At 33.9% G+C, this 25,628-nt stretch overlaps 2 protein-coding genes across 2 annotated transcripts; both read left to right on the top strand.

Moving 5' to 3' along the window:
- The first annotated feature begins 2,379 nt into the window (after positions 1-2,379).
- LOC128706411 (17S U2 SnRNP complex component HTATSF1-like) lies at positions 2,380-8,538 on the top strand. The gene is made up of 2 exons (XM_070081017.1): positions 2,380-7,452; positions 7,620-8,538. Exon 2 carries the CDS (start codon positions 7,673-7,675, stop codon positions 8,417-8,419), a length of 747 nt encoding a protein of 248 aa, XP_069937118.1. The 5' UTR covers positions 2,380-7,452; positions 7,620-7,672; the 3' UTR covers positions 8,420-8,538.
- Positions 8,539-23,436: 14,898 nt separating this feature from the next.
- Positions 23,437-25,166, top strand: LOC138851663 (otolith matrix protein OMM-64-like). The gene is made up of 2 exons (XM_070081016.1): positions 23,437-23,766; positions 24,025-25,166. Exon 2 carries the CDS (start codon positions 24,254-24,256, stop codon positions 24,998-25,000), a length of 747 nt encoding a protein of 248 aa, XP_069937117.1. The 5' UTR covers positions 23,437-23,766; positions 24,025-24,253; the 3' UTR covers positions 25,001-25,166.
- The last annotated feature ends 462 nt before the right edge of the window (positions 25,167-25,628 follow it).

The raw sequence follows: 25,628 nt of genomic DNA, 5'->3' as shown, positions 1-25,628 counted from the left end.
TTATGACAGAGAAACCGTTAAGGGCGATGAAATATGACAGGGAAACCCGTCCAGGGCGATGAAATATGACAGGGAAACCAGTCCAGGGCGATGAATTATGACAAGGAAACCCGTCCAGGGCGATGAAATATGACATGGGAAACCGTCCAGGACGATGAAATAAGACAGGGAATTCCATCCAGGGCGATGAAATATGACAGGGGAAACCGTCCAGGGCGATGAATTATGACTGGGAAACCCGTCCTGGGCGATGAAATATGACAGGAAAATCCGTCCAGGGCGATGAATTATGACAAGGAAACCCGTCCAGGGCGATGAAATATGACAAGGAATCCCGTCCAGGGCGATGAAATATGACAGGGAAACCCGTCCTTGGCGATGAAATATGACAGGGAATCCTCTGTAGGGCGATGAAATATGACAGGGAAACCCGTCCAATGCGATGAAATATGACAGGGAGACGCGTCCGGGGCGATGAAATATGAGCGGGAATCCCGTCCAGGGCGATGAAATATGACAGGGAAACCCGTCCAGGGCGATGAAATATGACAAGGAAACCCTTCCAGGGCAATGAAATATGACAGGGAAACTCGTCCAGTGCGATGAAATATGACAGGGAAGCCCGTCCAGGTCGAAATATGACAAGGAAACCCGTCCAGGGCGATGTAATATGACAGGTAAACCCGTCCAGGGCGATGAAATATGACAGGGAAACCCGTCCATTGCGATTCAATATGACAAGGAAACCCGTCCAGGGCGACGATATATTACAGGGAGACCCGTCCAGGGCGATGAAATATGACATGGAAACCCGTCCAGGTCGAAGAAATATGACAAGGGAACCCGTCCAGGGCGATGAAATATGACAGGGAGACCCTTCCAGGGCGATGAAATATGACAGTGAGACCCGGCCAGGGCAATGAAATATGACAAGGAAACCCTTCCAGGGAAATGAAATATGACAGGGAAACACGTCCAGGGCGATGAAATATGACAAGGAAACCCTTCCAGGGAAATGAAATATGACAGGGAAACACGTCCAGGGCAATGAAATATGACAAGGAAACCCTTCCAGGGAAATGAAATATGACAAGGAAACACGTCCAGGGCGATGAAATATTACAGGGAAACCCATCCAGTGCGATGAAATATGACATGGGAAACCCATCCAGGGCGATGAAATATGACAGGGAAACCCGTCTAGGGTGATGAAATGTGACATTGAAACACGTTCAATGTGATTAAAATTACAGGGTAACCCCCTCCATAACCAGGGAATATGAAAGGAAAACCGGTCAAGGGCGATTTATAATGAGAAGGAAACCAGTCCAGGAAGATGAAGAATGACAGGTAAACCAATCAAGCATTATTGAATATGAAAAATAAACCTTCGTTGATATTGGTACATAAGAGTGAAACCACTTTAAAGTGATGGAGAGTGACAGGGAAAACCCGTCTAAGGGAAACGAAATTGACATTAAAAGAAGTGAAGGGGGATTTAATGTGACAGTGAAACCCATCCTGCGCGATGGAAAATGACCGAATAACGTCCAAGTCACTGGAATATTACCGCTGAAACACTTGCAGTGTATTGGAAAATGACAGGAAAACCTGTCAAAGACGATAGAATATGATAGGTAAACTCGTTCATGGAGATTGACTATGACAGGGAAACCCGTCCGGGGAGACTGACAGTTAAAGGGACACCTCTGCAGTGTGATGGAAAATGACAGAGAAACTCATCCAAGGAGACAGAATGGGACAAGGAAACCCGTCCATGACGAAGGGAAACGACACGGAAACCAGTCCAGGGCGATTTTAAATGTGTGAGAAACCAATAGTGATTCAAGTAAAATGACGGGAAAACAAGACGAGGGAGAACAGGACAGGAAAACACGAGAAGGACGAAGAAAATGTGAGGGAAACCCATCCTTGGTGATGGAACCTTATAACACACTCACTGTATCCTCAACATAATACATTCACTGCAGATTCACTGTAATAAATGCACTGCATCTTCATTATAATACATTCACTGAAGATTCACTGTAATAAATTCACTGCATCTTCACTATAATACATTCACTGGATCTTCACTACAATATATTCAATGCATATTCATTATAATACATTCACTGCATCTTCACTATAAGATATTCACTGCATCTTCTTAATAATACATTCACTGCATCTTCACTATAATACATTCACAGCATCTTCACTATAATACATTCACTGAAGATTCACTGTAATACATTCAATGCATCTTCACTATAATACATTTACTGGATCTTCACTATAAAATATTTGCTGCATCTTCTTAATAATACATTCACAGCATCTTCACTATAATACATTCACAGCATCTTCACTACAATACATTCACAGAATCTTCACTATAATACATTCACTACATCTTCACTATAATACATTCACTGCATCTTCAATACATTGCTAATAAGTACCACAATACATATATTCCAACCTCACTATAATCTCCAAGAGAGATATATTATAGTAGGTTATACTGGTAATCTGTATATCTTGTTACTCTTGTTAGTATATTCCAGCATCACTATAATCTCCAAGAGAGATAGATATATCATAGTAGGTTATACTGGTAATCTGTATATCTTGTTACTCTTGTTAGAATATTCCAACCTCACTATAATCTCCAAGAGAGATATATTATAGCAGGTTATACTGGTAATCTGTATATCTTGTTACTCTTGTTAGCATAAACATCAGTAATGGATTCATCAAATAAATACAAGTGTGTGCCAGACAATGCTGCTAAAAGGAAGAGAGAAGAGGAAAATTCTCTGTTTCCTCCATCCAAAAGATCTAATGAAGGAAAAATGAGCAACAAGACTTGCTGTCAGGACATGAAAAATGAGACAAAAATAAAGTATGAAACTCTTCTTTCTGATCTATTCGTCAGTTCTTCAGATGAATCTTCTGAGGACGAATCTCTGGATAAGAAGTGTGTGCCAGACAATGCTGCTAAAAGGACGACACAAGACGAACATTCTCTGTTTCTTCCAGCCAAAAAATGTAAGGAAGACAAAATAAGGAACAATAATTCTGATCTGGAAAACGAAAATGAAGCCAAGTTAAATTATGAAAATGTTGTCTCTGATTTATTCATCAGTTCTTCAGACGAATCATCAGACAGCGAATCAACGGACAGCAAATCCACTCATATCAAAACCACTGATAAGGAAGCTAGTAAAGATGAGATAGATAAGAAGGAGCTGGAGGAACTTGAACGGCAAGGACAACAAATTCTGGAACTTGTCTTTGCTGATGAAGACAGCTATCGTGATGATAGTGATAAAGATGATGATTTCTATTTAGAACGTGATGAACCAGAGCCTGATAGTGAGACTGAAAACGGTTATTATTATAGTGACAGTAACGACGACGATGGTGACATTATCGAGGACGATTATTTTGGCAATTCTGATCCAGAAAATTATGATGATTATGAATTTTGAACGGAAAAATATTGAAGTGACGAGGAGATTGAACAAGAATATTGAGTCAGTTATTACCACTGTGATAATAACTTTTAAGTTATATTTTACATTTAAGTTATATGTTTTTTATTGTGTAAGTTTAATAGTAAGTTATATTGAAGAGGAAGTAATCTATCATGGATGATACATTACTTCCTCTTCACTATAATACATTCACTGGATCTTCACTACAATATATTCAGTGCAAATTCATTATAATACATTCACTGCATCTTCACTATAAGATATTCATTGCATCTTCTTAATAATACATTCACTGCATCTTCACTATAATACATTCACAGCATCTTCACTATAATACATTCACTGAAGATTCACTGTAATACATTCAATGCATCTTCACTATAATACATTTACTGGATCTTAACTATAAAATATTCACTGCATCTTCTTAATAATACATTCACAGCATCTTCACTACAATACATTCACAGAATCTTCACTATAATACATTCACTACATCTTCACTATAATACATTCACTGCATCTTCAATACATTGCTAATAAGTACCACAATACATATATTCCAACCTCACTATAATCTCCAAGAGAGATATATTATAGTAGGTTATACTGGTAATCTGTATATCTTGTTACTCTTGTTAGTATATTCCAGCCTCACTATAATCTCCAAGAGAGATAGATATATCATAGTAGGTTATACTGGTAATCTGTATATCTTGTTACTCTTGTTAGAATATTCCAACCTCACTATAATCTCCAAGAGAGATATATTATAGCAGGTTATACTGGTAATCTGTATATCTTGTTACTCTTGTTAGCATAAACATCAGTAATGGATTCATCAAATAAATACAAGTGTGTGCCAGACAATGCTGCTAAAAGGAAGAGAGAAGAGGAAAATTCTCTGTTTCCTCCATCCAAAAGATCTAATGAAGGAAAAATGAGCAACAAGACTTGCTGTCAGGACATGAAAAATGAGACAAAAATAAAGTATGAAACTCTTCTTTCTGATCTATTCGTCAGTTCTTCAGATGAATCTTCTGAGGACGAATCTCTGGATAAGAAGTGTGTGCCAGACAATGCTGCTAAAAGGACGACACAAGACGAACATTCTCTGTTTCTTCCAGCCAAAAAATGTAAGGAAGACAAAATAAGGAACAATAATTCTGATCTGGAAAACGAAAATGAAGCCAAGTTAAATTATGAAAATGTTGTCTCTGATTTATTCATCAGTTCTTCAGACGAATCATCAGACAGCGAATCAACGGACAGCAAATCCACTCATATCAAAACCACTGATAAGGAAGCTAGTAAAGATGAGATAGATAAGAAGGAGCTGGAGGAACTTGAACGGCAAGGACAACAAATTCTGGAACTTGTCTTTGCTGATGAAGACAGCTATCGTGATGATAGTGATAAAGATGATGATTTCTATTTAGAACGTGATGAACCAGAGCCTGATAGTGAGACTGAAAACGGTTATTATTATAGTGACAGTAACGACGACGATGGTGACATTATCGAGGACGATTATTTTGGCAATTCTGATCCAGAAAATTATGATGATTATGAATTTTGAACGGAAAAATATTGAAGTGACGAGGAGATTGAACAAGAATATTGAGTCAGTTATTACCACTGTGATAATAACTTTTAAGTTATATTTTACATTTAAGTTATATGTTTTTTATTGTGTAAGTTTAATAGTAAGTTATATTGAAGAGGAAGTAATCTATCATGGATGATACATTACTTCCTCTTCACTATAATACATTCACTGGATCTTCACTACAATATATTCAGTGCAAATTCATTATAATACATTCACTGCATCTTCACTATAAGATATTCATTGCATCTTCTTAATAATACATTCACTGCATCTTCACTATAATACATTCACAGCATCTTCACTATAATACATTCACTGAAGATTCACTGTAATACATTCAATGCATCTTCACTATAATACATTTACTGGATCTTAACTATAAAATATTCACTGCATCTTCTTAATAATACATTCACAGCATCTTCACTACAATACATTCACAGAATCTTCACTATAATACATTCACTACATCTTCACTATAATACATTCACTGCATCTTCAATACATTGCTAATAAGTACCACAATACATATATTCCAACCTCACTATAATCTCCAAGAGAGATATATTATAGTAGGTTATACTGGTAATCTGTATATCTTGTTACTCTTGTTAGTATATTCCAGCCTCACTATAATCTCCAAGAGAGATAGATATATCATAGTAGGTTATACTGGTAATCTGTATATCTTGTTACTCTTGTTAGAATATTCCAACCTCACTATAATCTCCAAGAGAGATATATTATAGCAGGTTATACTGGTAATCTGTATATCTTGTTACTCTTGTTAGCATAAACATCAGTAATGGATTCATCAAATAAATACAAGTGTGTGCCAGACAATGCTGCTAAAAGGAAGAGAGAAGAGGAAAATTCTCTGTTTCCTCCATCCAAAAGATCTAATGAAGGAAAAATGAGCAACAAGACTTGCTGTCAGGACATGAAAAATGAGACAAAAATAAAGTATGAAACTCTTCTTTCTGATCTATTCGTCAGTTCTTCAGATGAATCTTCTGAGGACGAATCTCTGGATAAGAAGTGTGTGCCAGACAATGCTGCTAAAAGGACGACACAAGACGAACATTCTCTGTTTCTTCCAGCCAAAAAATGTAAGGAAGACAAAATAAGGAACAATAATTCTGATCTGGAAAACGAAAATGAAGCCAAGTTAAATTATGAAAATGTTGTCTCTGATTTATTCATCAGTTCTTCAGACGAATCATCAGACAGCGAATCAACGGACAGCAAATCCACTCATATCAAAACCACTGATAAGGAAGCTAGTAAAGATGAGATAGATAAGAAGGAGCTGGAGGAACTTGAACGGCAAGGACAACAAATTCTGGAACTTGTCTTTGCTGATGAAGACAGCTATCGTGATGATAGTGATGAGGATGATGATTTCTATTTAGAACGTGATGAACCAGAGCCTGATAGTGAGACTGAAAACGGTTATTATTATAGTGACAGTGACGACGACGATGGTGATATTATCGAGGACGATTATTATGGCAATTCTGATCCAGAAAATTATGATGATTATGAATTTTGAACGGAAAAATATTGAAGTGACGAGGAGATTGAACAAGAATATTGAGTCAGTTATTACCACTGTGATAATAACTTTTAAGTTATATTTTACATTTAAGTTATATGTTTTTTATTGTGTAAGTTTAATAGTAAGTTATATTGAAGAGGAAGTAATCTATCATGGATGATACATTACTTCCTCTTCACTATAATACATTCACTGGATCTTCACTACAATATATTCAATGCAAATTCATTATAATACATTCACTGCATCTTCACTATAAGATATTCATTGCATCTTCTTAATAATACATTCACTGCATCTTCACTATAATACATTCACAGCATCTTCACTATAATACATTCACTGAAGATTCACTGTAATACATTCAATGCATCTTCACTATAATACATTTACTGGATCTTAACTATAAAATATTCACTGCATCTTCTTAATAATACATTCACAGCATCTTCACTACAATACATTCACAGAATCTTCACTATAATACATTCACTACATCTTCACTATAATACATTCACTGCATCTTCAATACATTGCTAATAAGTACCACAATACATATATTCCAACCTCACTATAATCTCCAAGAGAGATATATTATAGTAGGTTATACTGGTAATCTGTATATCTTGTTACTCTTGTTAGTATATTCCAGCCTCACTATAATCTCCAAGAGAGATAGATATATCATAGTAGGTTATACTGGTAATCTGTATATCTTGTTACTCTTGTTAGAATATTCCAACCTCACTATAATCTCCAAGAGAGATATATTATAGCAGGTTATACTGGTAATCTGTATATCTTGTTACTCTTGTTAGAATATTCCAACCTCACTATAATCTCCAAGAGAGATATATTATAGTAGGTTATACTGCTAATCTGTATATCTTGTTACTCTTGTTAGAATATTCCAACCTCACTATAATCTCCAAATATATTATAGCAGGTTATACTGGTAATCTGTATATCTTGTTACTCTTGTTAGCATAAACATCAGTAATGGATTCATCAAATAAATACAAGTGTGTGCCAGACAATGCTGCTAAAAGGAAGAGAGAAGAGGAAAATTCTCTGTTTCCTCCATCCAAAAGATCTAATGAAGGAAAAATGAGCAACAAGACTTGCTGTCAGGACATGAAAAATGAGACAAAAATAAAGTATGAAACTCTTCTTTCTGATCTATTCGTCAGTTCTTCAGATGAATCTTCTGAGGACGAATCTCTGGATAAGAAGTGTGTGCCAGACAATGCTGCTAAAAGGACGACAGAAGACGAACATTCTCTGTTTCTTCCAGCCAAAAAATGTAAGGAAGACAAAATAAGGAACAATAATTCTGATCTGGAAAACGAAAATGAAGCCAAGTTAAATTATGAAAATGTTGTCTCTGATTTATTCATCAGTTCTTCAGACGAATCATCAGACAGCGAATCAACGGACAGCAAATCCACTCATATCAAAACCACTGATAAGGAAGCTAGTAAAGATGAGATAGATAAGAAGGAGCTGGAGGAACTTGAACGGCAAGGACAACAAATTCTGGAACTTGTCTTTGCTGATGAAGACAGCTATCGTGATGATAGTGATAAAGATGATGATTTCTATTTAGAACGTGATGAACCAGAGCCTGATAGTGAGACTGAAAACGGTTATTATTATAGTGACAGTAACGACGACGATGGTGACATTATCGAGGACGATTATTTTGGCAATTCTGATCCAGAAAATTATGATGATTATGAATTTTGAACGGAAAAATATTGAAGTGACGAGGAGATTGAACAAGAATATTGAGTCAGTTATTACCACTGTGATAATAACTTTTAAGTTATATTTTACATTTAAGTTATATGTTTTTTATTGTGTAAGTTTAATAGTAAGTTATATTGAAGAGGAAGTAATCTATCATGGATGATACATTACTTCCTCTTCACTATAATACATTCACTGGATCTTCACTACAATATATTCAGTGCAAATTCATTATAATACATTCACTGCATCTTCACTATAAGATATTCATTGCATCTTCTTAATAATACATTCACTGCATCTTCACTATAATACATTCACAGCATCTTCACTATAATACATTCACTGAAGATTCACTGTAATACATTCAATGCATCTTCACTATAATACATTTACTGGATCTTAACTATAAAATATTCACTGCATCTTCTTAATAATACATTCACAGCATCTTCACTACAATACATTCACAGAATCTTCACTATAATACATTCACTACATCTTCACTATAATACATTCACTGCATCTTCAATACATTGCTAATAAGTACCACAATACATATATTCCAACCTCACTATAATCTCCAAGAGAGATATATTATAGTAGGTTATACTGGTAATCTGTATATCTTGTTACTCTTGTTAGTATATTCCAGCCTCACTATAATCTCCAAGAGAGATAGATATATCATAGTAGGTTTCCATACTGGTAATCTGTATATCTTGTTACTCTTGTTAGAATATTCCAACCTCACTATAATCTCCAAGAGAGATATATTATAGCAGGTTATACTGGTAATCTGTATATCTTGTTACTCTTGTTAGCATAAACATCAGTAATGGATTCATCAAATAAATACAAGTGTGTGCCAGACAATGCTGCTAAAAGGAAGAGAGAAGAGGAAAATTCTCTGTTTCCTCCATCCAAAAGATCTAATGAAGGAAAAATGAGCAACAAGACTTGCTGTCAGGACATGAAAAATGAGACAAAAATAAAGTATGAAACTCTTCTTTCTGATCTATTCGTCAGTTCTTCAGATGAATCTTCTGAGGACGAATCTCTGGATAAGAAGTGTGTGCCAGACAATGCTGCTAAAAGGACGACACAAGACGAACATTCTCTGTTTCTTCCAGCCAAAAAATGTAAGGAAGACAAAATAAGGAACAATAATTCTGATCTGGAAAACGAAAATGAAGCCAAGTTAAATTATGAAAATGTTGTCTCTGATTTATTCATCAGTTCTTCAGACGAATCATCAGACAGCGAATCAACGGACAGCAAATCCACTCATATCAAAACCACTGATAAGGAAGCTAGTAAAGATGAGATAGATAAGAAGGAGCTGGAGGAACTTGAACGGCAAGGACAACAAATTCTGGAACTTGTCTTTGCTGATGAAGACAGCTATCGTGATGATAGTGATAAAGATGATGATTTCTATTTAGAACGTGATGAACCAGAGCCTGATAGTGAGACTGAAAACGGTTATTATTATAGTGACAGTAACGACGACGATGGTGACATTATCGAGGACGATTATTTTGGCAATTCTGATCCAGAAAATTATGATGATTATGAATTTTGAACGGAAAAATATTGAAGTGACGAGGAGATTGAACAAGAATATTGAGTCAGTTATTACCACTGTGATAATAACTTTTAAGTTATATTTTACATTTAAGTTATATGTTTTTTATTGTGTAAGTTTAATAGTAAGTTATATTGAAGAGGAAGTAATCTATCATGGATGATACATTACTTCCTCTTCACTATAATACATTCACTGGATCTTCACTACAATATATTCAGTGCAAATTCATTATAATACATTCACTGCATCTTCACTATAAGATATTCATTGCATCTTCTTAATAATACATTCACTGCATCTTCACTATAATACATTCACAGCATCTTCACTATAATACATTCACTGAAGATTCACTGTAATACATTCAATGCATCTTCACTATAATACATTTACTGGATCTTAACTATAAAATATTCACTGCATCTTCTTAATAATACATTCACAGCATCTTCACTACAATACATTCACAGAATCTTCACTATAATACATTCACTACATCTTCACTATAATACATTCACTGCATCTTCAATACATTGCTAATAAGTACCACAATACATATATTCCAACCTCACTATAATCTCCAAGAGAGATATATTATAGTAGGTTATACTGGTAATCTGTATATCTTGTTACTCTTGTTAGTATATTCCAGCCTCACTATAATCTCCAAGAGAGATAGATATATCATAGTAGGTTATACTGGTAATCTGTATATCTTGTAGGTTATACTGGTAATCTGTATATCTTGTTACTCTTGTTAGAATATTCCAACCTCACTATAATCTCCAAGAGAGATATATTATAGCAGGTTATACTGGTAATCTGTATATCTTGTTACTCTTGTTAGCATAAACATCAGTAATGGATTCATCAAATAAATACAAGTGTGTGCCAGACAATGCTGCTAAAAGGAAGAGAGAAGAGGAAAATTCTCTGTTTCCTCCATCCAAAAGATCTAATGAAGGAAAAATGAGCAACAAGACTTGCTGTCAGGACATGAAAAATGAGACAAAAATAAAGTATGAAACTCTTCTTTCTGATCTATTCGTCAGTTCTTCAGATGAATCTTCTGAGGACGAATCTCTGGATAAGAAGTGTGTGCCAGACAATGCTGCTAAAAGGACGACACAAGACGAACATTCTCTGTTTCTTCCAGCCAAAAAATGTAAGGAAGACAAAATAAGGAACAATAATTCTGATCTGGAAAACGAAAATGAAGCCAAGTTAAATTATGAAAATGTTGTCTCTGATTTATTCATCAGTTCTTCAGACGAATCATCAGACAGCGAATCAACGGACAGCAAATCCACTCATATCAAAACCACTGATAAGGAAGCTAGTAAAGATGAGATAGATAAGAAGGAGCTGGAGGAACTTGAACGGCAAGGACAACAAATTCTGGAACTTGTCTTTGCTGATGAAGACAGCTATCGTGATGATAGTGATAAAGATGATGATTTCTATTTAGAACGTGATGAACCAGAGCCTGATAGTGAGACTGAAAACGGTTATTATTATAGTGACAGTGACGACGACGATGGTGACATTATCGAGGACGATTATTATGGCAATTCTGATCCAGAAAATTATGATGATTATGAATTTTGAACGGAAAAATATTGAAGTGACGAGGAGATTGAACAAGAATATTGAGTCAGTTATTACCACTGTGATAATAACTTTTAAGTTATATTTTACATTTAAGTTATATGTTTTTTATTGTGTAAGTTTAATAGTAAGTTATATTGAAGAGGAAGTAATCTATCATGGATGATACATTACTTCCTCTTCACTATAATACATTCACTGGATCTTCACTACAATATATTCAGTGCAAATTCATTATAATACATTCACTGCATCTTCACTATAAGATATTCATTGCATCTTCTTAATAATACATTCACTGCATCTTCACTATAATACATTCACAGCATCTTCACTATAATACATTCACTGAAGATTCACTGTAATACATTCAATGCATCTTCACTATAATACATTTACTGGATCTTAACTATAAAATATTCACTGCATCTTCTTAATAATACATTCACAGCATCTTCACTACAATACATTCACAGAATCTTCACTATAATACATTCACTACATCTTCACTATAATACATTCACTGCATCTTCAATACATTGCTAATAAGTACCACAATACATATATTCCAACCTCACTATAATCTCCAAGAGAGATATATTATAGTAGGTTATACTGGTAATCTGTATATCTTGTTACTCTTGTTAGTATATTCCAGCCTCACTATAATCTCCAAGAGAGATAGATATATCATAGTAGGTTATACTGGTAATCTGTATATCTTGTTACTCTTGTTAGAATATTCCAACCTCACTATAATCTCCAAGAGAGATATATTATAGCAGGTTATACTGGTAATCTGTATATCTTGTTACTCTTGTTAGCATAAACATCAGTAATGGATTCATCAAATAAATACAAGTGTGTGCCAGACAATGCTGCTAAAAGGAAGAGAGAAGAGGAAAATTCTCTGTTTCCTCCATCCAAAAGATCTAATGAAGGAAAAATGAGCAACAAGACTTGCTGTCAGGACATGAAAAATGAGACAAAAATAAAGTATGAAACTCTTCTTTCTGATCTATTCGTCAGTTCTTCAGATGAATCTTCTGAGGACGAATCTCTGGATAAGAAGTGTGTGCCAGACAATGCTGCTAAAAGGACGACACAAGACGAACATTCTCTGTTTCTTCCAGCCAAAAAATGTAAGGAAGACAAAATAAGGAACAATAATTCTGATCTGGAAAACGAAAATGAAGCCAAGTTAAATTATGAAAATGTTGTCTCTGATTTATTCATCAGTTCTTCAGACGAATCATCAGACAGCGAATCAACGGACAGCAAATCCACTCATATCAAAACCACTGATAAGGAAGCTAGTAAAGATGAGATAGATAAGAAGGAGCTGGAGGAACTTGAACGGCAAGGACAACAAATTCTGGAACTTGTCTTTGCTGATGAAGACAGCTATCGTGATGATAGTGATGAGGATGATGATTTCTATTTAGAACGTGATGAACCAGAGCCTGATAGTGAGACTGAAAACGGTTATTATTATAGTGACAGTAACGACGACGATGGTGACATTATCGAGGACGATTATTATGGCAATTCTGATCCAGAAAATTATGATGATTATGAATTTTGAACGGAAAAATATTGAAGTGACGAGGAGATTGAACAAGAATATTGAGTCAGTTATTACCACTGTGATAATAACTTTTAAGTTATATTTTACATTTAAGTTATATGTTTTTTATTGTGTAAGTTTAATAGTAAGTTATATTGAAGAGGAAGTAATCTATCATGGATGATACATTACTTCCTCTTCACTATAATACATTCACTGGATCTTCACTACAATATATTCAATGCAAATTCATTATAATACATTCACTGCATCTTCACTATAAGATATTCATTGCATCTTCTTAATAATACATTCACTGCATCTTCACTATAATACATTCACAGCATCTTCACTATAATACATTCACTGAAGATTCACTGTAATACATTCAATGCATCTTCACTATAATACATTTACTGGATCTTAACTATAAAATATTCACTGCATCTTCTTAATAATACATTCACAGCATCTTCACTACAATACATTCACAGAATCTTCACTATAATACATTCACTACATCTTCACTATAATACATTCACTGCATCTTCAATACATTGCTAATAAGTACCACAATACATATATTCCAACCTCACTATAATCTCCAAGAGAGATATATTATAGTAGGTTATACTGGTAATCTGTATATCTTGTTACTCTTGTTAGTATATTCCAGCCTCACTATAATCTCCAAGAGAGATAGATATATCATAGTAGGTTATACTGGTAATCTGTATATCTTGTTACTCTTGTTAGAATATTCCAACCTCACTATAATCTCCAAGAGAGATATATTATAGCAGGTTATACTGGTAATCTGTATATCTTGTTACTCTTGTTAGCATAAACATCAGTATATGGATTCATCAAATAAATACAATACTGGTGTGTGCCAGTACAATGCTGCTAAAAGGAAGAGAGAAGAGGAAAATTCTCTGTTTCCTCCATCCAAAAGATCTAATGAAGGAAAAATGAGCAACAAGACTTGCTGTCAGGACATGAAAAATGAGACAAAAATAAAGTATGAAACTCTTCTTTCTGATCTATTCGTCAGTTCTTCAGATGAATCTTCTGAGGACGAATCTCTGGATAAGAAGTGTGTGCCAGACAATGCTGCTAAAAGGACGACACAAGACGAACATTCTCTGTTTCTTCCAGCCAAAAAATGTAAGGAAGACAAAATAAGGAACAATAATTCTGATCTGGAAAACGAAAATGAAGCCAAGTTAAATTATGAAAATGTTGTCTCTGATTTATTCATCAGTTCTTCAGACGAATCATCAGACAGCGAATCAACGGACAGCAAATCCACTCATATCAAAACCACTGATAAGGAAGCTAGTAAAGATGAGATAGATAAGAAGGAGCTGGAGGAACTTGAACGGCAAGGACAACAAATTCTGGAACTTGTCTTTGCTGATGAAGACAGCTATCGTGATGATAGTGATGAGGATGATGATTTCTATTTAGAACGTGATGAACCAGAGCCTGATAGTGAGACTGAAAACGGTTATTATTATAGTGACAGTAACGACGACGATGGTGACATTATCGAGGACGATTATTTTGGCAATTCTGATCCAGAAAATTATGATGATTATGAATTTTGAACGGAAAAATATTGAAGTGACGAGGAGATTGAACAAGAATATTGAGTCAGTTATTACCACTGTGATAATAACTTTTAAGTTATATTTTACATTTAAGTTATATGTTTTTTATTGTGTAAGTTTAATAGTAAGTTATATTGAAGAGGAAGTAATCTATCATGGATGATACATTACTTCCTCTTCACTATAATACATTCACTGGATCTTCACTACAATATATTCAGTGCAAATTCATTATAATACATTCACTGCATCTTCACTATAAGATATTCATTGCATCTTCTTAATAATACATTCACTGCATCTTCACTATAATACATTCACAGCATCTTCACTATAATACATTCACTGAAGATTCACTGTAATACATTCAATGCATCTTCACTATAATACATTTACTGGATCTTAACTATAAAATATTCACTGCATCTTCTTAATAATACATTCACAGCATCTTCACTACAATACATTCACAGAATCTTCACTATAATACATTCACTACATCTTCACTATAATACATTCACTGCATCTTCAATACATTGCTAATAAGTACCACAATACATATATTCCAACCTCACTATAATCTCCAAGAGAGATATATTATAGTAGGTTATACTGGTAATCTGTATATCTTGTTACTCTTGTTAGTATATTCCAGCCTCACTATAATCTCCAAGAGAGATAGATATATCATAGTAGGTTATACTGGTAATCTGTATATCTTGTTACTCTTGTTAGAATATTCCAACCTCACTATAATCTCCAAGAGAGATATATTATAGCAGGTTATACTGGTAATCTGTATATCTTGTTACTCTTGTTAGCATAAACATCAGTAATGGATTCATCAAATAAATACAAGTGTGTGCCAGACAATGCTGCTAAAAGGAAGAGAGAAGAGGAAAATTCTCTGTTTCCTCCATCCAAAAGATCTAATGAAGGAAAAATGAGCAACAAGACTTGCTGTCAGGACATGAAAAATGAGACAAAAATAAAGTATGAAACTCTTCTTTCTGATCTATTCGTCAGTTCTTCAGATGAATCTTCTGAGGACGAATCTCTGGATAAGAAGTGTGTGCCAGACAATGCTGCTAAAAGGACGACACAAGACGAACATTCTCTGTTTCTTCCAGCCAAAAAATGTAAGGAAGACAAAATAAGGAACAATAATTCTGATCTGGAAAACGAAAATGAAGCCAAGTTAAATTATGAAAATGTTGTCTCTGATTTATTCATCAGTTCTTCAGACGAATCATCAGACAGCGAATCAACGGACAGCAAATCCACTCATATCAAAACCACTGATAAGGAAGCTAGTAAAGATGAGATAGATAAGAAGGAGCTGGAGGAACTTGAACGGCAAGGACAACAAATTCTGGAACTTGTCTTTGCTGATGAAGACAGCTATCGTGATGATAGTGATGAAGATGATGATTTTTATTTAGAACGTGATGAACCAGAGCCTGATAGTGAGACTGAAAACGGTTATTATTATAGTGACAGTAACGACGACGATGGTGACATTATCGAGGACGATTATTTTGGCAATTCTGATCCAGAAAATTATGATGATTATGAATTTTGAACGGAAAAATATTGAAGTGACGAGGAGATTGAACAAGAATATTGAGTCAGTTATTACCACTGTGATAATAACTTTTAAGTTATATTTTACATTTAAGTTATATGTTTTTTATTGTGTAAGTTTAATAGTAAGTTATATTGAAGAGGAAGTAATCTATCATGGATGATACATTACTTCCTCTTCACTATAATACATTCACTGGATCTTCACTACAATATATTCAGTGCAAATTCATTATAATACATTCACTGCATCTTCACTATAAGATATTCATTGCATCTTCTTAATAATACATTCACTGCATCTTCACTATAATACATTCACAGCATCTTCACTATAATACATTCACTGAAGATTCACTGTAATACATTCAATGCATCTTCACTATAATACATTTACTGGATCTTAACTATAAAATATTCACTGCATCTTCTTAATAATACATTCACAGCATCTTCACTACAATACATTCACAGAATCTTCACTATAATACATTCACTACATCTTCACTATAATACATTCACTGCATCTTCAATACATTGCTAATAAGTACCACAATACATATATTCCAACCTCACTATAATCTCCAAGAGAGATATATTATAGTAGGTTATACTGGTAATCTGTATATCTTGTTACTCTTGTTAGTATATTCCAGCCTCACTATAATCTCCAAGAGAGATAGATATATCATAGTAGGTTATACTGGTAATCTGTATATCTTGTTACTCTTGTTAGAATATTCCAACCTCACTATAATCTCCAAGAGAGATATATTATAGCAGGTTATACTGGTAATCTGTATATCTTGTTACTCTTGTTAGCATAAACATCAGTAATGGATTCATCAAATAAATACAAGTGTGTGCCAGACAATGCTGCTAAAAGGAAGAGAGAAGAGGAAAATTCTCTGTTTCCTCCATCCAAAAGATCTAATGAAGGAAAAATGAGCAACAAGACTTGCTGTCAGGACATGAAAAATGAGACAAAAATAAAGTATGAAACTCTTCTTTCTGATCTATTCGTCAGTTCTTCAGATGAATCTTCTGAGGACGAATCTCTGGATAAGAAGTGTGTGCCAGACAATGCTGCTAAAAGGACGACACAAGACGAACATTCTCTGTTTCTTCCAGCCAAAAAATGTAAGGAAGACAAAATAAGGAACAATAATTCTGATCTGGAAAACGAAAATGAAGCCAAGTTAAATTATGAAAATGTTGTCTCTGATTTATTCATCAGTTCTTCAGACGAATCATCAGACAGCGAATCAACGGACAGCAAATCCACTCATATCAAAACCACTGATAAGGAAGCTAGTAAAGATGAGATAGATAAGAAGGAGCTGGAGGAACTTGAACGGCAAGGACAACAAATTCTGGAACTTGTCTTTGCTGATGAAGACAGCTATCGTGATGATAGTGATGAGGATGATGATTTCTATTTAGAACGTGATGAACCAGAGCCTGATAGTGAGACTGAAAACGGTTATTATTATAGTGACAGTGACGACGACGATGGTGACATTATCGAGGACGATTATTATGGCAATTCTGATCCAGAAAATTATGATGATTATGAATTTTGAACGGAAAAATATTGAAGTGACGAGGAGATTGAACAAGAATATTGAGTCAGTTATTACCACTGTGATAATAACTTTTAAGTTATATTTTACATTTAAGTTATATGTTTTTTATTGTGTAAGTTTAATAGTAAGTTATATTGAAGAGGAAGTAATCTATCATGGATGATACATTACTTCCTCTTCACTATAATACATTCACTGGATCTTCACTACAATATATTCAGTGCAAATTCATTATAATACATTCACTGCATCTTCACTATAAGATATTCATTGCATCTTCTTAATAATACATTCACTGCATCTTCACTATAATACATTCACAGCATCTTCACTATAATACATTCACTGAAGATTCACTGTAATACATTCAATGCATCTTCACTATAATACATTTACTGGATCTTAACTATAAAATATTCACTGCATCTTCTTAATAATACATTCACAGCATCTTCACTACAATACATTCACAGAATCTTCACTATAATACATTCACTACATCTTCACTATAATACATTCACTGCATCTTCAATACATTGCTAATAAGTACCACAATACATATATTCCAACCTCACTATAATCTCCAAGAGAGATATATTATAGTAGGTTATACTGGTAATCTGTATATCTTGTTACTCTTGTTAGTATATTCCAGCCTCACTATAATCTCCAAGAGAGATAGATATATCATAGTAGGTTATACTGGTAATCTGTATATCTTGTTACTCTTGTTAGAATATTCCAACCTCACTATAATCTCCAAGAGAGATATATTATAGCAGGTTATACTGGTAATCTGTATATCTTGTTACTCTTGTTAGAATATTCCAACCTCACTATAATCTCCAAGAGAGATATATTATAGTAGGTTATACTGCTAATCTGTATATCTTGTTACTCTTGTTAGAATATTCCAACCTCACTATAATCTCCAAGAGAGATATATTATAGCAGGTTATACTGGTAATCTGTATATCTTGTTACTCTTGTTAGCATAAACATCAGTAATGGATTCATCAAATAAATACAAGTGTGTGCCAGACAATGCTGCTAAAAGGAAGAGAGAAGAGGAAAATTCTCTGTTTCCTCCATCCAAAAGATCTAATGAAGGAAAAATGAGCAACAAGACTTGCTGTCAGGACATGAAAAATGAGACAAAAATAAAGTATGAAACTCTTCTTTCTGATCTATTCGTCAGTTCTTCAGATGAATCTTCTGAGGACGAATCTCTGGATAAGAAGTGTGTGCCAGACAATGCTGCTAAAAGGACGACACAAGACGAACATTCTCTGTTTCTTCCAGCCAAAAAATGTAAGGAAGACAAAATAAGGAACAATAATTCTGATCTGGAAAACGAAAATGAAGCCAAGTTAAATTATGAAAATGTTGTCTCTGATTTATTCATCAGTTCTTCAGACGAATCATCAGACAGCGAATCAACGGACAGCAAATCCACTCATATCAAAACCACTGATAAGGAAGCTAGTAAAGATGAGATAGATAAGAAGGAGCTGGAGGAACTTGAACGGCAAGGACAACAAATTCTGGAACTTGTCTTTGCTGATGAAGACAGCTATCGTGATGATAGTGATGAGGATGATGATTTCTATTTAGAACGTGATGAACCAGAGCCTGATAGTGAGACTGAAAACGGTTATTATTATAGTGACAGTAACGACGACGATGGTGACATTATCGAGGACGATTATTATGGCAATTCTGATCCAGAAAATTATGATGATTATGAATTTTGAACGGAAAAATATTGAAGTGACGAGGAGATTGAACAAGAATATTGAGTCAGTTATTACCACTGTGATAATAACTTTTAAGTTATATTTTACATTTAAGTTATATGTTTTTTATTGTGTAAGTTTAATAGTAAGTTATATTGAAGAGGAAGTAATCTATCATGGATGATACATTACTTCCTCTTCACTATAATACATTCACTGGATCTTCACTACAATATATTCAATGCAAATTCATTATAATACATTCACTGCATCTTCACTATAAGATATTCATTGCATCTTCTTAATAATACATTCACTGCATCTTCACTATAATACATTCACAGCATCTTCACTATAATACATTCACTGAAGATTCACTGTAATACATTCAATGCATCTTCACTATAATACATTTACTGGATCTTAACTATAAAATATTCACTGCATCTTCTTAATAATACATTCACAGCATCTTCACTACAATACATTCACAGAATCTTCACTATAATACATTCACTACATCTTCACTATAATACATTCACTGCATCTTCAATACATTGCTAATAAGTACCACAATACATATATTCCAACCTCACTATAATCTCCAAGAGAGATATATTATAGTAGGTTATACTGGTAATCTGTATATCTTGTTACTCTTGTTAGTATATTCCAGCCTCACTATAATCTCCAAGAGAGATAGATATATCATAGTAGGTTATACTGGTAATCTGTATATCTTGTTACTCTTGTTAGAATATTCCAACCTCACTATAATCTCCAAGAGAGATATATTATAGCAGGTTATACTGGTAATCTGTATATCTTGTTACTCTTGTTAGAATATTCCAACCTCACTATAATCTCCAAGAGAGATATATTATAGTAGGTTATACTGCTAATCTGTATATCTTGTTACTCTTGTTAGAATATTCCAACCTCACTATAATCTCCAAGAGAGATATATTATAGCAGGTTATACTGGTAATCTGTATATCTTGTTACTCTTGTTAGCATAAACATCAGTAATGGATTCATCAAATAAATACAAGTGTGTGCCAGACAATGCTGCTAAAAGGAAGAGAGAAGAGGAAAATTCTCTGTTTCCTCCATCCAAAAGATCTAATGAAGGAAAAATGAGCAACAAGACTTGCTGTCAGGACATGAAAAATGAGACAAAAATAAAGTATGAAACTCTTCTTTCTGATCTATTCGTCAGTTCTTCAGATGAATCTTCTGAGGACGAATCTCTGGATAAGAAGTGTGTGCCAGACAATGCTGCTAAAAGGACGACAGAAGACGAACATTCTCTGTTTCTTCCAGCCAAAAAATGTAAGGAAGACAAAATAAGGAACAATAATTCTGATCTGGAAAACGAAAATGAAGCCAAGTTAAATTATGAAAATGTTGTCTCTGATTTATTCATCAGTTCTTCAGACGAATCATCAGACAGCGAATCAACGGACAGCAAATCCACTCATATCAAAACCACTGATAAGGAAGCTAGTAAAGATGAGATAGATAAGAAGGAGCTGGAGGAACTTGAACGGCAAGGACAACAAATTCTGGAACTTGTCTTTGCTGATGAAGACAGCTATCGTGATGATAGTGATGAGGATGATGATTTCTATTTAGAACGTGATGAACCAGAGCCTGATAGTGAGACTGAAAACGGTTATTATTATAGTGACAGTGACGACGACGATGGTGACATTATCGAGGACGATTATTATGGCAATTCTGATCCAGAAAATTATGATGATTATGAATTTTGAACGGAAAAATATTGAAGTGACGAGGAGATTGAACAAGAATATTGAGTCAGTTATTACCACTGTGATAATAACTTTTAAGTTATATTTTACATTTAAGTTATATGTTTTTTATTGTGTAAGTTTAATAGTAAGTTATATTGAAGAGGAAGTAATCTATCATGGATGATACATTACTTCCTCTTCACTATAATACATTCACTGGATCTTCACTACAATATATTCAATGCAAATTCATTATAATACATTCACTGCATCTTCACTATAAGATATTCATTGCATCTTCTTAATAATACATTCACTGCATCTTCACTATAATACATTCACAGCATCTTCACTATAATACATTCACTGAAGATTCACTGTAATACATTCAATGCATCTTCACTATAATACATTTACTGGATCTTAACTATAAAATATTCACTGCATCTTCTTAATAATACATTCACAGCATCTTCACTACAATACATTCACAGAATCTTCACTATAATACATTCACTACATCTTCACTATAATACATTCACTGCATCTTCAATACATTGCTAATAAGTACCACAATACATATATTCCAACCTCACTATAATCTCCAAGAGAGATATATTATAGTAGGTTATACTGGTAATCTGTATATCTTGTTACTCTTGTTAGTATATTCCAGCATCACTATAATCTCCAAGAGAGATAGATATATCATAGTAGGTTATACTGGTAATCTGTATATCTTGTTACTCTTGTTAGAATATTCCAACCTCACTATAATCTCCAAGAGAGATATATTATAGCAGGTTATACTGGTAATCTGTATATCTTGTTACTCTTGTTAGCATAAACATCAGTAATGGATTCATCAAATAAATACAAGTGTGTGCCAGACAATGCTGCTAAAAGGAAGAGAGAAGAGGAAAATTCTCTGTTTCCTCCATCCAAAAGATCTAATGAAGGAAAAATGAGCAACAAGACTTGCTGTCAGGACATGAAAAATGAGACAAAAATAAAGTATGAAACTCTTCTTTCTGATCTATTCGTCAGTTCTTCAGATGAATCTTCTGAGGACGAATCTCTGGATAAGAAGTGTGTGCCAGACAATGCTGCTAAAAGGAAGACACAAGACGAACATTCTCTGTTTCTTCCAGCCAAAAAATGTAAGGAAGACAAAATAAGGAACAATAATTCTGATCTGGAAAACGAAAATGAAGCCAAGTTAAATTATGAAAATGTTGTCTCTGATTTATTCATCAGTTCTTCAGACGAATCATCAGACAGCGAATCAACGGACAGCAAATCCACTCATATCAAAACCACTGATAAGGAAGCTAGTAAAGATGAGATAGATAAGAAGGAGCTGGAGGAACTTGAACGGCAAGGACAACAAATTCTGGAACTTGTCTTTGCTGATGAAGACAGCTATCGTGATGATAGTGATGAGGATGATGATTTCTATTTAGAACGTGATGAACCAGAGCCTGATAGTGAGACTGAAAACGGTTATTATTATAGTGACAGTAACGACGACGATGGTGACATTATCGAGGACGATTATTATGGCAATTCTGATCCAGAAAATTATGATGATTATGAATTTTGAACGGAAAAATATTGAAGTGACGAGGAGATTGAACAAGAATATTGAGTCAGTTATTACCACTGTGATAATAACTTTTAAGTTATATTTTACATTTAAGTTATATGTTTTTTATTGTGTAAGTTTAATAGTAAGTTATATTGAAGAGGAAGTAATCTATCATGGATGATACATTACTTCCTCTTCACTATAATACATTCACTGGATCTTCACTACAATATATTCAATGCAAATTCATTATAATACATTCACTGCATCTTCACTATAAGATATTCATTGCATCTTCTTAATAATACATTCACTGCATCTTCACTATAATACATTCACAGCATCTTCACTATAATACATTCACTGAAGATTCACTGTAATACATTCAATGCATCTTCACTATAATACATTTACTGGATCTTAACTATAAAATATTCACTGCATCTTCTTAATAATACATTCACAGCATCTTCACTACAATACATTCACAGAATCTTCACTATAATACATTCACTACATCTTCACTATAATACATTCACTGCATCTTCAATACATTGCTAATAAGTACCACAATACATATATTCCAACCTCACTATAATCTCCAAGAGAGATATATTATAGTAGGTTATACTGGTAATCTGTATATCTTGTTACTCTTGTTAGTATATTCCAGCCTCACTATAATCTCCAAGAGAGATAGATATATCATAGTAGGTTATACTGGTAATCTGTATATCTTGTTACTCTTGTTAGAATATTCCAACCTCACTATAATCTCCAAGAGAGATATATTATAGCAGGTTATACTGGTAATCTGTATATCTTGTTACTCTTGTTAGAATATTCCAACCTCACTATAATCTCCAAGAGAGATATATTATAGTAGGTTATACTGCTAATCTGTATATCTTGTTACTCTTGTTAGAATATTCCAACCTCACTATAATCTCCAAGAGAGATATATTATAGCAGGTTATACTGGTAATCTGTATATCTTGTTACTCTTGTTAGTATATTCCAGCCTCACTATAATCTCCAAGAGAGATAGATATATCATAGTAGGTTATACTGGTAATCTGTATATCTTGTTACTCTTGTTAGAATATTCCAACCTCACTATAATCTCCAAGAGAGATATATTATAGCAGGTTATACTGGTAATCTGTATATCTTGTTACTCTTGTTAGCATAAACATCAGTAATGGATTCATCAAATAAATACAAGTGTGTGCCAGACAATGCTGCTAAAAGGAAGAGAGAAGAGGAAAATTCTCTGTTTCCTCCATCCAAAAGATCTAATGAAGGAAAAATGAGCAACAAGACTTGCTGTCAGGACATGAAAAATGAGACAAAAATAAAGTATGAAACTCTTCTTTCTGATCTATTCGTCAGTTCTTCAGATGAATCTTCTGAGGACGAATCTCTGGATAAGAAGTGTGTGCCAGACAGTGCTGCTAAAAGGACGACAGAAGACGAACATTCTCTGTTTCTTCCAGCCAAAAAATGTAAGGAAGACAAAATAAGGAACAATAATTCTGATCTGGAAAACGAAAATGAAGCCAAGTTAAATTATGAAAATGTTGTCTCTGATTTATTCATCAGTTCTTCAGACGAATCATCAGACAGCGAATCAACGGACAGCAAATCCACTCATATCAAAACCACTGATAAGGAAGCTAGTAAAGATGAGATAGATAAGAAGGAGCTGGAGGAACTTGAACGGCAAGGACAACAAATTCTGGAACTTGTCTTTGCTGATGAAGACAGCTATCGTGATGATAGTGATGAGGATGATGATTTCTATTTAGAACGTGATGAACCAGAGCCTGATAGTGAGACTGAAAACGGTTATTATTATAGTGACAGTAACGACGACGATGGTGACATTATCGAGGACGATTATTATGGCAATTCTGATCCAGAAAATTATGATGATTATGAATTTTGAACGGAAAAATATTGAAGTGACGAGGAGATTGAACAAGAATATTGAGTCAGTTATTACCACTGTGATAATAACTTTTAAGTTATATTTTACATTTAAGTTACATGTTTTTTATTGTGTAAGTTTAATAGTAAGTTATATTGAAGAGGAAGTAATCTCTCATGGATGATAGATGGAAGTAATCTATCATGGATGATAGATGGAAGTAATCTATCATGGATGATAGATGGAAGTAATCTATCATGGATGATAGATGGAAGTAATCTATCATGGATGATAGATGGAAGTAATCTATCATGGATGATAGATGGAAGTAATCTATCATGGATGATAGATGGAAGTAATCTATCATGGATGATAGATGGAAGTAATCTATCATGGATGATAGATGGAAGTAATCTATCATGGATGATAGATGGAATTAATCTATCATGGATGATAGATGGAAGTAATCTATCATGGATGATAGATGGGAGTAATCTATCATGGATGATAGATGGAAGTAATCTACCATGGATGATAGATGGAAGTAATCTATCATGGATGATAGATGGAAGTAATCTATCATGGATGATAGATGGAAGTAATCTATCATGGATGATAGATGGAAGTAATCTATCATGGATGATAG

This window comes from Cherax quadricarinatus, unplaced genomic scaffold (assembly GCF_038502225.1).
Source record: "Cherax quadricarinatus isolate ZL_2023a unplaced genomic scaffold, ASM3850222v1 Contig1459, whole genome shotgun sequence".
In the NCBI taxonomy this organism is placed as follows: domain Eukaryota; kingdom Metazoa; phylum Arthropoda; class Malacostraca; order Decapoda; family Parastacidae; genus Cherax; species Cherax quadricarinatus.
This window is presented reverse-complemented; position numbering and strand designations above follow the sequence as displayed.

What these genes read in the sequence shown, in the direction of transcription:
- LOC138851663 (XM_070081016.1), top strand. Translation starts at nt 24,254, where the DNA reads ATGGATTCATCAAATAAATACAAGTGTGTGCCAGACAATGCTGCTAAA.
- LOC128706411 (XM_070081017.1), top strand. Translation starts at nt 7,673, where the DNA reads ATGGATTCATCAAATAAATACAAGTGTGTGCCAGACAATGCTGCTAAA.